This window comes from Sinocyclocheilus anshuiensis, unplaced genomic scaffold (assembly GCF_001515605.1).
Source record: "Sinocyclocheilus anshuiensis isolate Anshui unplaced genomic scaffold, SAMN03320099.WGS_v1.1 scaffold342, whole genome shotgun sequence".
Classification (NCBI taxonomy): Eukaryota; Metazoa; Chordata; class Actinopteri; order Cypriniformes; family Cyprinidae; genus Sinocyclocheilus; species Sinocyclocheilus anshuiensis.
The window spans coordinates 63,716-77,112 of NW_015544129.1; the positions used below are offsets into that span (position 1 = coordinate 63,716).

The 13,397-nt window shown below is 38.3% G+C and overlaps 1 protein-coding gene across 2 annotated transcripts in view; it reads left to right on the forward strand.

Annotated features, from left to right (window-relative positions):
• The window catches only part of smc1al (structural maintenance of chromosomes 1A, like), a 78,230-nt gene that overhangs the window by 32,361 nt on the left and 32,472 nt on the right, over positions 1-13,397 (forward strand). For both annotated transcript variants that reach the window (XM_016494550.1, XM_016494549.1), the window contains exons 6-19: positions 5,802-6,060; positions 6,544-6,684; positions 6,771-6,853; positions 6,940-7,039; positions 7,578-7,685; positions 7,776-7,961; positions 8,042-8,221; positions 8,502-8,648; positions 8,743-8,880; positions 9,457-9,573; positions 9,665-9,771; positions 9,978-10,119; positions 10,214-10,359; positions 10,454-10,607. In XM_016494550.1, coding sequence (XP_016350036.1) covers positions 5,802-6,060; positions 6,544-6,684; positions 6,771-6,853; positions 6,940-7,039; positions 7,578-7,685; positions 7,776-7,961; positions 8,042-8,221; positions 8,502-8,648; positions 8,743-8,880; positions 9,457-9,573; positions 9,665-9,771; positions 9,978-10,119; positions 10,214-10,359; positions 10,454-10,607 — 2,008 coding nt within the window. The remainder of the gene's footprint in view (positions 1-5,801; positions 6,061-6,543; positions 6,685-6,770; positions 6,854-6,939; positions 7,040-7,577; positions 7,686-7,775; positions 7,962-8,041; positions 8,222-8,501; positions 8,649-8,742; positions 8,881-9,456; positions 9,574-9,664; positions 9,772-9,977; positions 10,120-10,213; positions 10,360-10,453; positions 10,608-13,397) is intronic.

A 13,397-nucleotide genomic window follows, 5' to 3' on the forward strand; every position in this document is an offset into this window, starting at 1 on the left:
TAATACACGAGTTTCACAATTTGAGTTGAATTACTGAAATAAATGAACTTTTCCACGACATTCTAATTTATTGAGATGCACCTGTATTATAATTAATAATACATTTTTGTGGTAATAAAAATAGATGTAGGCTAAGTGAACAATAGCCTTTAAATTGACTTAAAACACATATATAATAGCAATGAGGCAATAATAAGAAGTTCAAATAAAGTATCAAAAGCAAGAAATCATATTGAATAAAACTGTTAAAATACTGTATTATAATGTAATAGAGCCACTGATTTATGTATAATTATACAATAATATAATATAATCTCTATTATAGATCAGTGAATAGAGCTAATGTACAGTACGCATTACAACAAAGGCCTGCAGGGGGCGCCAACGGTCTGACGATTGTTTTTACACATTACTGTGCGATCTAATACTTGTTTAATATTAACCAAGCTTCATTTAATTCAAATGTCCACTTAATCTTTAATATTTGGCCATTTCTTTATGACAGAAATGCTAGAGCCACTGTAATTTAATGAATGTAAAATCAGAGTGAGGGTTTGAGCTTTTATTTTGAAACCACGAGATAATGATGTATTCTCCTGTGTTTGCATGGATTTATAAATGATTTACCTTACAAATCTGATGAAATGGCGCACGTTGCGTTCCCAGATGAACGTTACAATAAACCCAAACTCACAACAACATGCAGAGATGGAGTTTGAGACGCTCCACACGTGTAAATGATAACAGTTCCTGTGGAACTACTGTGAACAGAGCCGGTGTGACGCACGTACTTAACCTACACTCATGTAAATAATTAAAGCGCATATACTGTATTAACGTTATAATAAAGCCAAACTCACGACAACATGCACAGATGGAGATTGAGACGTGTTCCACACATAACAGTTCCTGTGGAACAGCTTTTACTGTGAACGGAGCCGCTGTGAGACACACGTATGTAACCTACACACCTATAACTGCATCACATATAATTATTTAATTAAATCGTAGCGTTTGTGAATTCACAGTTGTGCTTAATTATGATTTTTAAACGGGTTTAATATATAATGCAGCCTTGGAAAACAGTCTAATAATGTGTTTTATGGATTCTCGTCCGTGAAATGCGCCACTTCCGGTATTTTGCAGGTTAGTCGACGCAGGCAAAATGAAGTCGAGGATTTTAAAAAATTGAATAGTCGATTAGCTGAAATGATGTTGTGTTGACATCATTGTAGTCCTTAGTTCACAACACTTAAGTGTCACCTCAGTCAACACTTAAGAATCAGTCTTAGACTTTACTGAAAGCTGACTTCTTTATAAAAGTCTCCTACTCTTAGAAAAGTCCTACTTTTTACTAAGAATTTTTTGACAAGTCAAAGCTTAAAACTATTTTTAAGAGCATTTCTGAGAAGTTTTATACATACGGGCCCAGGTGTGTAAATATAGTCTCAAAAGCATGTTTCAGGAGCATGGAAAAATAGATGTTGAAGAGGGTATGAGCAAGGTTTGCTTAACACCACTTTTGATGTCAGAGGGTCCTGATATGCAGTCTTCATACTGGATGGTTGCCTTCATGCCATCATGGAATGATCTGATCAGGCTCTAAGCCTTGGGGGGCATCTAATTTTCAAAAGGATTTTAAACATCATGGAGGAGCTATAGGACTGAATTCTTGCAGCTCTTGAGGTGGTCTGGGGGGATGCCATCACTGCCAGGTGCTTTGCCACTGGCAAGGCAGTCAATTGCCTTTCAGAATTCCTCTAATGATGGTTAGGCATCTAGCTCCTCCATGATGGGCAGAGGTTCAATGACATCGAGTGCTGAGGTGTTTACAACGTTCTTCCTGGAGTAAAGCTCTGACTAGTATTGTACCCATATCGCCATCTGTTTGCCTTTGTCAGTGATTAGTTTCCCACTTGCGTATTTAAGAGGGGCAGTTTTACTCTGAGTTGGACATAAAGCTCTTTTGATCTCCTCATACATTCCTCTGATGTTGCCTGTAGCTGCTACGGCCTGGTTGTCATAACTGAGCTGTTGGCAGTATTCATTGGCGGCATCTTGCTGCCCGCTGTACTTTGCTCCTGGCAACTCTGGCTGGATTTACACTGGCACAAAAAATCAGATTTTTTGCTCACATCTGACACAGATCGGAATTTGTTGCAAACGTGTAAACGCAAAAATCCACACGAGTTCCGAGTTTTCCGCATCCGATCTGAGCCACTTCTAAATGTGGTTTTAAATCAGATACATGTCCGATATCTGGACATCCAACCTACGTTGAAACACACATATTAGATTCCCTGCAGAACTCCCAATGCGAGGGCTACACGTTTGCCCATAAAGATTGTGATTTTAAAGAGGTCATATGATGCGATTTCAATTTTTCCTTTCTCTTTGGAGTGTTACAAGCTCTTGGTGCATAAAGAAGATCTGTAAAGTTGCAAAGACTAAAGTCTCAAATCCAAAGAGATATTCTTTATAAAAGTTAAGAGTCAACCACGCCTACCTAAAACGACTCGTTCTAACACGCCCCCACATGTCTACGTCACGATGTGGGAAGATTTGCATAACGTCGCCCAAATGTTCACGCAAAGAAAGAAGGCGTAACTTTTATTCTCCATTTTATTTCTTTTTAGCAGTATCATATGACCCCTTTAATGCCGGTGTTGCACTGAATTCTGTGACCACCGAATTGTGTGACCCTAGTTGGCACTGTAGTGAGGGTAGGTTTAGGATTAGGATTGGGTTTAGGAGCAGTTCAGATTAGCTCAATACAGCGCCTACTAGGGTCACATAATTCAGTGGGTCACAGAATTTGGTGCAACAACGGTGTGCTGTATGTGCTTGCATTTTATTGAGATGGAAACTTTATATAGGTAAGAAATTGTACATTCAGGAGCTGGTTTTCAACCCCTGCCCCGTGAATTTTATAAATACAACAAAACTCTACATTATATCTCTCAGCAATGAGGTGATAACTTGGCAGTTTTTGTGATTAAACCAACAAGCTTCACACTCGCTCGCGTGTTTTCTCTCTCGTTAATTCATTCGAATTCATTTCAATCAATATCAACTTGGCACTACTTTATTTGTGATCCTGGAGCTCAAAATAGATAAAATAGCCTAACAAATTAAAATTACCGTTATTTCCCATTATTTATCCGTTCAGTCAGATTTTGTGCTGCAAAACATCCATGACAGCCGTACATGCTGGCAAATAATAACGGCCACTCGACATGAATTATATAAATAATTTTAATAGCATGGCCATTCAAAACCCGCAAAACCCGCATGTGCATGTAAACAGATGGGCCAAAAAATCGGATATGGTCAAAAGACCGGATCTGTGCGATCTGTGCAGCAGTGTAAATGCAGCCTCTGAGTGCTTGGAGGGATTTCACACTTGGTGAGCGCTTGTATTCAGTAAGTGCATCATGTTTTGATTCAATAACCAGGGTCATCTCACTGGACTTGGCTTCAAACCAATCACTGTTCTTGGAGGTCTTCTTCCCAAAGACTGTGAAGGCTGTTTTCTTAATAGTCTCCTGGTGGTGGTCCCATTACTCAGAGATAGGGTTGTGCAAATTTTCTGCAGATAGAGCATCTTCAAAAGATTTGGCAAAATCTTCCACTTTCTCTGGATGCTGCATCATGGTGGTATTGATGCGAGGCTTCCCAGCTTGTCTGGTACGGTGAAATTTCTTGGGTTGTAAAAAGTAAAACTGAATATAAAACTAATATTTTGGGCAAATTGGGTCATTGGTTTTTCCCACAGCAGCTCACTATTTTTCAAATGTTTTGTATGCAGAAATGCATTAATTCTGAGAAATGATATGGCTGCTGGAGGGTTTACATGCACACCCATACCAAACCAATTAATTGATACTGAATTCTTTATTTTCATGATTATCATTATTTTATTGCATCCCTACTTTTTAAATTCACCATTTGATATATTTATTTTACAGTGCATATTTTTCTTTCCTGAAGTCTTAAAAATCGACGCGTTTCAGAAAGGCGGGGCATAGAGGAGAAACAATAATGTACAGTATGTGGAAAATAATGTGTTTTTTGAACCTTAAACCGCATAAACACATTTCATTACACCAAATACACAAAATAATGTTCTTTTTAGCAGTATCATATGACCCCTTTAATGCCGGTGTTGCACTGAATTCTGTGACCACCGAATTGTGTGACCCTAGTTGGCACTGTAGTGAGGGTAGGTTTAGGATTAGGATTGGGTTTAGGAGCAGTTCAGATTAGCTCAATACAGCGCCTACTAGGGTCACATAATTCAGTGGGTCACAGAATTTGGTGCAACAACGGTGTGCTGTATGTGCTTGCATTTTATTGAGATGGAAACTTTATATAGGTAAGAAATTGTACATTCAGGAGCTGGTTTTCAACCCCTGCCCTGTGAATTTTATAAATACAACAAAAGCTACATTATATTTCTCAGCAATGAGGTGATAACTTTTTTAAACAGTTTTTGTAATTAAACCAACAAGCTTCACTTGTTCGCAAGCTTCACACTCACTTGTGCTTTCTCTCTCTCTCTCTCTCTCACTCTCGTCATTTGAATTAATTTCATTAAATATCATCTTGGCACTACTTTATTTCACTAAAGAATTCTACTTCTAACGAGCTGTAGATAAAATAGCCTAACAAATTAAAATTACCGTTATTTCCCATTATTTATCCGTTCAGTCAGATTTTGTGCTGCAAAACATCCATGACAGCCGTACATGCTGGCAAATAATAACGGCCACTCGACATGAATTATATAAATAATTTTAATAGCATGGCCATTCAAAACCCGAGGGTCTACCATGTGCATGTAAACAGATGGGCCAAAAAATCGGATATGGTCAAAAGACCGGATCTGTGCATTAAGACTTGCAGTGTAAATGCAGCCTCTGAGTGCTTGGAGGGATTTCACACTTGGTGAGCGCTTGTATTCAGTAAGTGCATCATGTTTTGATTCAATAACCAGGGTCATCTCACTGGACTTGGCTTCAAACCAATCACTGTTCTTGGAGGTCTTCTTCCCAAAGACTGTGAAGGCTGTTTTCTTAATAGTCTCCTGGTGGTGGTCCCATTACTCAGAGATAGGGTTGTGCAAATTTTCTGCAGATAGAGCATCTTCAAAAGATTTGGCAAAATCTTCCACTTTCTCTGGATGCTGCATCATGGTGGTATTGATGCGAGGCTTCCCAGCTTGTCTGGTACGGTGAAATTTCTTGGGTTGTAAAAAGTAAAACTGAATATAAAACTAATATTTTGGGCAAATTGGGTCATTGGTTTTTCCCACAGCAGCTCACTATTTTTCAAATGTTTTGTATGCAGAAATGCATTAATTCTGAGAAATGATATGGCTGCTGGAGGGTTTACATGCACACCCATACCAAACCAATTAATTGATACTGAATTCTTTATTTTCATGATTATCATTATTTTATTGCATCCCTACTTTTTAAATTCACCATTTGATATATTTATTTTACAGTGCATATTTTTCTTTCCTGAAGTCTTAAAGTAGTCCCACATCTTTTATGTAATCAAAATGTAATCAATGTGAAATTGGTGAAATAGGACATGATTACTGGCAGATTCTAGTCATTACCTGACCAAGCAGAGCATTCTTAAGTTCTAATATGCTCTGAAATTAGTCCTGAGCTCTTGCAGAATTGATCAGGGCAGGCCAAGAAGATGAAAATTTGTCTCTGATTTATCACACATTATAATATGTAATTAGAGCCCAGCTAATAGATAATTAATTTTGTTTGACATGTTGACAGGGAGAAGGATGCAGAGCTTAATCAGAAGAGGCCTCTGTACATTAAAGCCAAGGAGAACACTGCTCACAAGATCAAGAAACTAGAGGCTGCCCGTAAATCGCTGCAAAACGCCCAGAAATGCTACAAAAAACGCAAGGCAGACATGGAGGAGCTAGACCGTGAACAGGGGGCCGTGGAGATGGCCAGACAGGAGTTTGAGGAGCGAATGGAGGAGGAGGCTCAAAGTCAGGGACAAGATCTACAGCTGGAAGAGAACCAGGTACAGCTGACTGAGGGTTATATACTGTGAAAAATGCAGCATATTTATTTGCCTGTGCAATTTAATTTTGTTAGACCGCCCTGGTGCGCCTACAGAGTTGGCCAACTGCCTTTGATTATGTGCTACAGTTTTCTGTTGTCTGCACTGTTTCTGCACCTCAAGATATTGTTCTGATATTTAATTTCAAGAATTGTTTTTAATTAATAAAATAATTTTATGTGCTTTCATAAAAGGAAATTTAGTGTGAAAAACAAATGTTTGTCACTTTTTATCATTTAATTTTAATATTAGTGAAAAATAACCTGTTTAATCCTGCCAGTAACTTGCTTGTCTTAAAAATTAAGCCACACAAATATATGTGCACAATCAGTAAAGGCTAGAATGCGCTACACAACTTTAACATCCTAAACAAATTTTAATAACAGCTTCTTTAACCATGCACAATACTGAGTTTAAGTTACTGTTGTCTTTGTTTGTGTTTAGGTTAAGGCATATCACCGTCTGAAAGAGGAGGCGAGCAAGCGAGCTGCTACACTGGCTCAAGAGCTGGAGAAATTCAACAGAGACCAAAAAGCTGACCAGGACCGTCTGGACCTGGAGGAGAGGAAGAAAATAGAAACAGAGGTGCAAAGAGTTTCTGAAGACTTAATTATACAGTGAAAATAAACAAACAGAGCAGCTTGATTTGTTGTGATTGTTGTTATCGATAGGCCAAGATCAAGCAGAAGATCAGAGAAATTGAGGAGAACCAGAAGCGCATTGAGAAGCTGGAGGATTACATCACCACCAGCAGGTACAAACACTTCATAAAGCCACATCTGATTCGGCAAACAGCTGTTAGTGTGTGTGTCATTGCTTTTTTTCTCTTTCTGTTTCCAGACAGTCTCTGGATGAGCAGAAGAGGATGGAGGAGGAGCTCACAGAAGAGGTGGAACAGGCCAAACGAAGAATAGATGAGATCAACATGGAGCTTAACCAGGTAAGAGTTCAGAAAGGCAAGCGCTAAAATACTTCATCATATACATTGACAAAAATGCAGTCATATCATTGTGAGATTCTGGTTTAGCTCACAGACTCCAAAGTAAACCAAAGTGATTTATTACCATTTTTTCCCTCAAATACTTTGAGAAAATAAGTTGTCACAGTGGACAAAGTAAACTGTACTTACATGAATAAATCCTGCCCATATCCGGCCCTTAAAAAAAAAAAATATTGCAGTTCATGATTCATGCAAATGAGGAGTTTTTGTTGGGGTGGCTTTATATGAGTGCATCTCTGAAAGAAACTGATTGTCTTCTGAGAAGTTTTGATGGCATTTTTTAACCTAATTGATAGATTCTGGAGTATCCAAAACCATGGCAGGAATGACACTTTTGATGAGGTGTGCATTAATCACTCTGTAACTGATGGAAACTCTGCAACAGGTGCAGAATAGCTTTGAGAGGAAAGAATGAAAGGTTATTCAATGGAAAAAAAAAAGCCATCATTTGCTCAACTCTATGATATATTTCATGCAGGTGATGGAGCAGCTGGGTGATGCTCGTATCGACAGACAGGAGAACAGCAGACAACAGCGTAAGGCTGAGATCCTTGAGAGTATCAAGAGGCTGTATCCTGGATCAGTGGTGAGAAGCGATTTCTTATTGTTCACAGTGTCATTGCATATATGTGTCTTATATAGCTGGATGCTCACATATGGTCATCTCATTTTCCAGTACGGGAGACTGATTGACCTGTGCCAGCCCACACAGAAGAAATTTCAGATTGCTGTTACTAAAGTTCTGGGCAAAAACATGGATGCCATCATTGTGGATTCTGAGAAGACGGGTCGTGACTGTATCCAGTACATAAAAGAGCAGCGTGGGGAACCCGAGACCTTCCTGCCCCTAGACTACCTGGAGGTGATGTCACTGGATTTATTTTTCACCGAATGTGTTGTGCTTGAGCAAGTTGGCTCATGTATTATAATGTCCTCAAATAGGTCAGGCCCACAGATGAGAAACTCCGTGAACTGCGTGGTGCTAAATTGGTGATTGATGTAATTCGCTACGAGCCACCACACATTAAGAAAGCCCTGCAGTATGCCTGTGGAAATGCCCTGGTCTGTGAGAACGTGGAGGATGCTCGCAGGATCGCCTTTGGAGGACCATACAGACACAAGGTACAAAGGGAAAAAAATCACGTCACAAAAAAATCCAGCTATCGGATAGGTTTTGAGTGTATTATGCAGTAGATTGTTGGTGACCGGACTACAAGGAGTCCATAGATGTACTGTCTAAAGCCTGTAACACCACAGCGACTACTGCGAACCCCTTAGAAACCCCAATACCTTAGAATTTTATTTCTTAGACAAGAATTACTCACTTTTTGTGGGAAATCTAAAAAAATATGTTTTGTCTGGTTTGTATTTGGTAGTTATTAGTTCTGGATGTTTTTTTTAGACTGTGGCTCTAGATGGGACATTATTCCAGAAGTCTGGAGTGATCTCCGGAGGTGCCAGTGATCTGAAGGCCAAAGCTCGGCGCTGGGATGAGAAAGCCGTTGATAAACTGAAAGACAGAAAGGAAAAGCTCACAGATGAGCTCAAAGTAAGTAATTCTGAATCAGAAGGATGCTTAATGTGATATGGGCAAGGAGATTTGTCGTTGACTGATTGGATTGATGTTTATGTGTGAATATCAGGAGCAAATGAAGGCAAAGAGAAAGGAGGCAGAGCTGCGTCAGGTGCAGTCTCAAGCTCATGGTTTGCAGATGAGACTCAAATACTCTCAGAGTGATCTGGAGCAAACCAAGACCAGACACCTGTCCCTTAACATGCAGGTACCCACCACTTAGTCAACTTGTGTTGTTCCAAACTGCTGCCACAAAAACGCTGCTTATTGCTTTTATAAAAAGTCGAAGAAATAAGACACTAATGTTCAATAATAATATTAATAAGCAAAAATTTGGAAACACTTTACAATAAGGTTCCATTAGGTAATGTTAGTTAATGTATTAACAAACAATGAACAATATATTTATTACAGTATTTATTAATCTTTGTTAATGTTAGTTAATGGAGATACAGTTGTTCATTTTAAGTTTGTTAATTCACAGTGCATTAACTAATGTTAACAAGCACAACTTTGGATTTTAACTTAACTTAACTGGGCCATGAAAATAGCCTTTGATGCTGACATGGCATTAAATAAATATATACTACTACTTGAGTTTAACTGGTGTTTAGTCACAGCTGTGTATGTAATGGCATTTTGTAGCAGCTTTGAATGTGGCCCATCCCATCTAAAATTGGAGTCAGAACTATTCTGTTTTGCTGCTTGTTTACTTTTCTCATCAGAAATGACTTAAATGCAGTAGAGATATTTGTCACACATTTTGTTATTGGGGTAATTTCAGGAAAAGTCAAAGCTGGAAAGTGAACTTGCTAACTTTGCTCCACGCATTAATGACATTAAGAGAATCATCCAGTCACGAGAGAGAGAGATGAAAGACCTGAAAGACCGCATGAACCTGGTAGGACACAGCACAGTTATCTGAAAACAACTCTACCTTGGTTAATTTATCACCTGTCTTCAGTCTTGTTGGTGTTTGTCTTTCATTCCAGGTGGAGGATGAGGTTTTTGTAGAGTTCTGTAAAGAGATTGGAGTTCGTAACATTCGTGAATTTGAAGAAGAGAAAGTAAAGCGACAGAATGAGATTGCAAAGAAACGGTGAGGTCATTAAAAAAACCCCATTGATCTTTAAAAATAAATAAATAAATAAATTCTGCACATTTTCCAACCAAATTTGGAATTATCTTTATTATTATTATTTTAAATCTGTCAATTAGAATTTGTAGGGAGTACTTAACTGTTATAATCAGATGCAAATAGTTGATGTAACTGATGATTAATCCTTTCCTCAAACTCTCTGGTAGCCTGGAGTTTGAGACTCAGAAGACACGTCTGGCTATCCAGCTGGACTATGAGAAGAACCAGCTGAAGGAAGACAAGGAGAAGGTGATCATGTGGGAACAGACGGTCAAGAAAGATGAGAATGAGATAGAGAGACTCAAGAAGGTAGACAACTTTCAGATACTCTCGTAATGATACTCTTATTAAGCCTAGAAATAATGTTCGATCTCACTGAATTTCATTTAATATTTCCTAACAGGAAGAGCAAAGGAACATGAAGATCATTGATGAAACCATGGCACAGCTGCAGGATCTGAAAAACCAGCACCTGGCCAAGAAATCTGAGGTTAATGATAAAAATCATGAAATGGAGGAGATCCGCAAGAAACTGGGGGGTGCCAACAAGTGAGCCCTTTCATTGTTTTATTGTAGACATTCATGGATGTTTTTCAAGAAAATTAGTATGATGATGTGAGGAAAAACGTTTGTGTTTGTCTAGGGAGTTGACGCAGCTGCAGAAGGAGGTGACAGCCATTGAGACCAAGCTGGAGCAAAAACGTAGTGACAGACACAATCTTCTGCAGGCTTGTAAGATGCAGGACATCAGACTTCCCCTCCGATCAGGAACTATGGATGACATCAGCCAGGAAGAGGTGTGTGCCAGGCTAATCCTTGACAGCATAAACTCTCAAACTCATGAACTACCAATCAGAAGTTTGGACAGTTGACTGAGTTTGTGTTTTAATAGTCTTAACTTTAAATTATTTTGGTCTAAAAGTTTATGCTTGAAATTAGTTGTGTAGATACTCTATATGTAATTTATCTATAATGTGAACTTTAAAATAAAAAAATGCATTTTGTTTAACTCATGTGGAGTAGATGAAGAAAAGAAGTCAACAAATGACCAGGATTAACTGGAACTTCATTACTTTTTAAATATTTTATTTATAACAGTTTTAATACAAACATAAAACAAATCTATGTCTAATTAAATATATACAAAAATATACCATATGTAAAAAAATATATATATAAACCATCCCAACATGCACCAGATATAATTAAAAAAAAAACAAAAAAAAAACACCTTAAGGACATACTTAATCAAACGTAAACAAAACATTAACATTTCAGTGAAAAACAAATTTCAACTCTTAAAAAGATACCGAAGGAAGAGGCCCCAGATTTTATCAAATTTTTTAGAAGCATCGATTTAGAAGCACCGAACCATTTCAGCGAGCCATTTATTGAAACTGGGTGGTAAAGTGGACTTCCAATCCATCAAAATCACCCTTTTAGCTACCACCACACCAAACATAAGAGACGATTGCTGAGAATGTGTTAATGCTATTTATAGGGTCAGAACATCCAAGCAAAGCTAACTTGATATCTGGACTGATATCTTCTCCAAAAACGAGTACCACTGAAAGATATTCTTCCAAAACTCGGAAATGTTATGGCAAAACCAAAAAGTATGAGCACGTGTGCCATCTGAGCTCTTGCACTTATCACATAAAGGCCTTTTCAGCGTCAAAAGAAAGAACCACTGCTTTAGATCTCTTACTTTGATTGAGGTCATGGCCGGACTTACCATTGGGATTGAATGGGCTGCTGCCCGGGGGCCCCGCCTTAACCTGTTTACATTTGTTCAGTTATGTGCCAGTCAGAAACTATTTCAACTGCGCACACGGCTAACAGCTTCCAGCTTCCAACTACGACATTCAAAGCCATAATCAAACAGCATAAACTGGAATTTATTATTTTTTTTCACATAGAAAAAGGACACGTATTAAATCACTTCTGCGCTGCGCCGAATCGCCGATTAATTTGTGATCACATGGCTACTTTAAACGGTTTCAATAAGCCTTTAGCCCAAAAGAGCGCACATTTACAAAGATAATGATAAATTCTCACGTTCATGCCTCACTTCTTTACAGAGGATGATTCTATATTATATTAATGTTCCACTAAATTAATCTGAAGAGGTTTGAGCGATCTCTCCCGTCCAAAGACTATAGAATAGCCTCTTACAGGGACTTTGTCCCATCTCACTACCTCCACACAAAGTGGAGCAGAAATTTCATCAAAACGATTTAAAAAAATAAAAATAGCCATTTACAGGGTTCGTACGGTTATGAAAAACCCAGAAAGCTTTGGAAAAGTCGTGGAAATTTATTTTACAAATCTCTGTATAATAGAATATATAGTGCACAGCATAAATGAGTACACCCCCTCTGAAACCTAACAAATTCACCAATTACTCTTTGCTTAGAAGACATGTTATGGTTTTTTAGAGATATAATATTCCAGCAAGTCTGCTTGATAATTTTCTTATCAAAGTGATAAAATGTTGTGTTGCAAAATTGAGTACACCCTCCTGAAAGTTGCTAAATAAAAAAAAAAGAATATATATATTTTTAAATAATTAAGTGTTATATGGCCCACTGAATCATACTCAGAATTAATGCTGACAACAATGAGACCACTTGAGAGAGAACTGTCAGGAGATTTATTTCTTGGCATAAAAGAGGACAATGGTAAAAGAGGAATACCAAATTATTGTTTTAAGTGTGAAAATATAGCCAAAGTAACACAGCAATTAAAAAACAATGGAGTTGTGAAAAGGCTCCTGAAATAATCAGGTCTTCACTTTAAGTTTTCATTTAGTAATGAGTGAGTTTTTGCTAGAAAAAGAGCAGGAGAAACACTGTGAAAGTGTCTCAGAGCCAGCAAAAGCTGTGAAAAGAGTGTCACTTTATCTCACAGAGTAAGATGCAGCATGCAGAAGTGACATGCATGGTTGTTTATCCACACCAGAACTACCGACTGTAGCCAAAGCACAATAAACTCATTTAGCTTTTTCCAAGGCCCATATTTACAAAATATAGACTTCTGGGAATCCATACTCTGGTCTCATGAGACCAATTCAATCATTTCGGATCTAACAGCATCCAAAATGTTCTGGTGTTGCTAGAGGAGGAGTACAGAGAGAAGTGCTTGGTATCCACAGTGGCATTCAGTGGTAGTAAAGTTCTTCTATAGGGATGTATGAGTGCTGAAGGTGTGAGGGAGTTGTACTTTATCAACGCTGTCATGAATTCACACACCACTGTGTGATGTAATACAAAAACCTGAAACTGAAGATGCTACCCTCTTCTCATTCCCTGCATTGTTGGGCATTTTTTCAGCATGACCATGAATATATTCATTCTTCGGAGTTGAAAATCCTTCAGTGGACATGTATTTCACTCAATTTTAACACTCTTGAGCTGCTGTGAGAGATTCTGTAGACGAGCTGAGCAACACTCCACATTAAAGATCAGGGCATTTAAGGAGGTCGTCCTCCAGGAGTTAAACAGCACAGATGTGAAAATGTGTCATGAACTTGCACACTCCGTGCCAAGAAGTGTCAGAGCAGTGTACTTAGAGTTATGGAGGACATA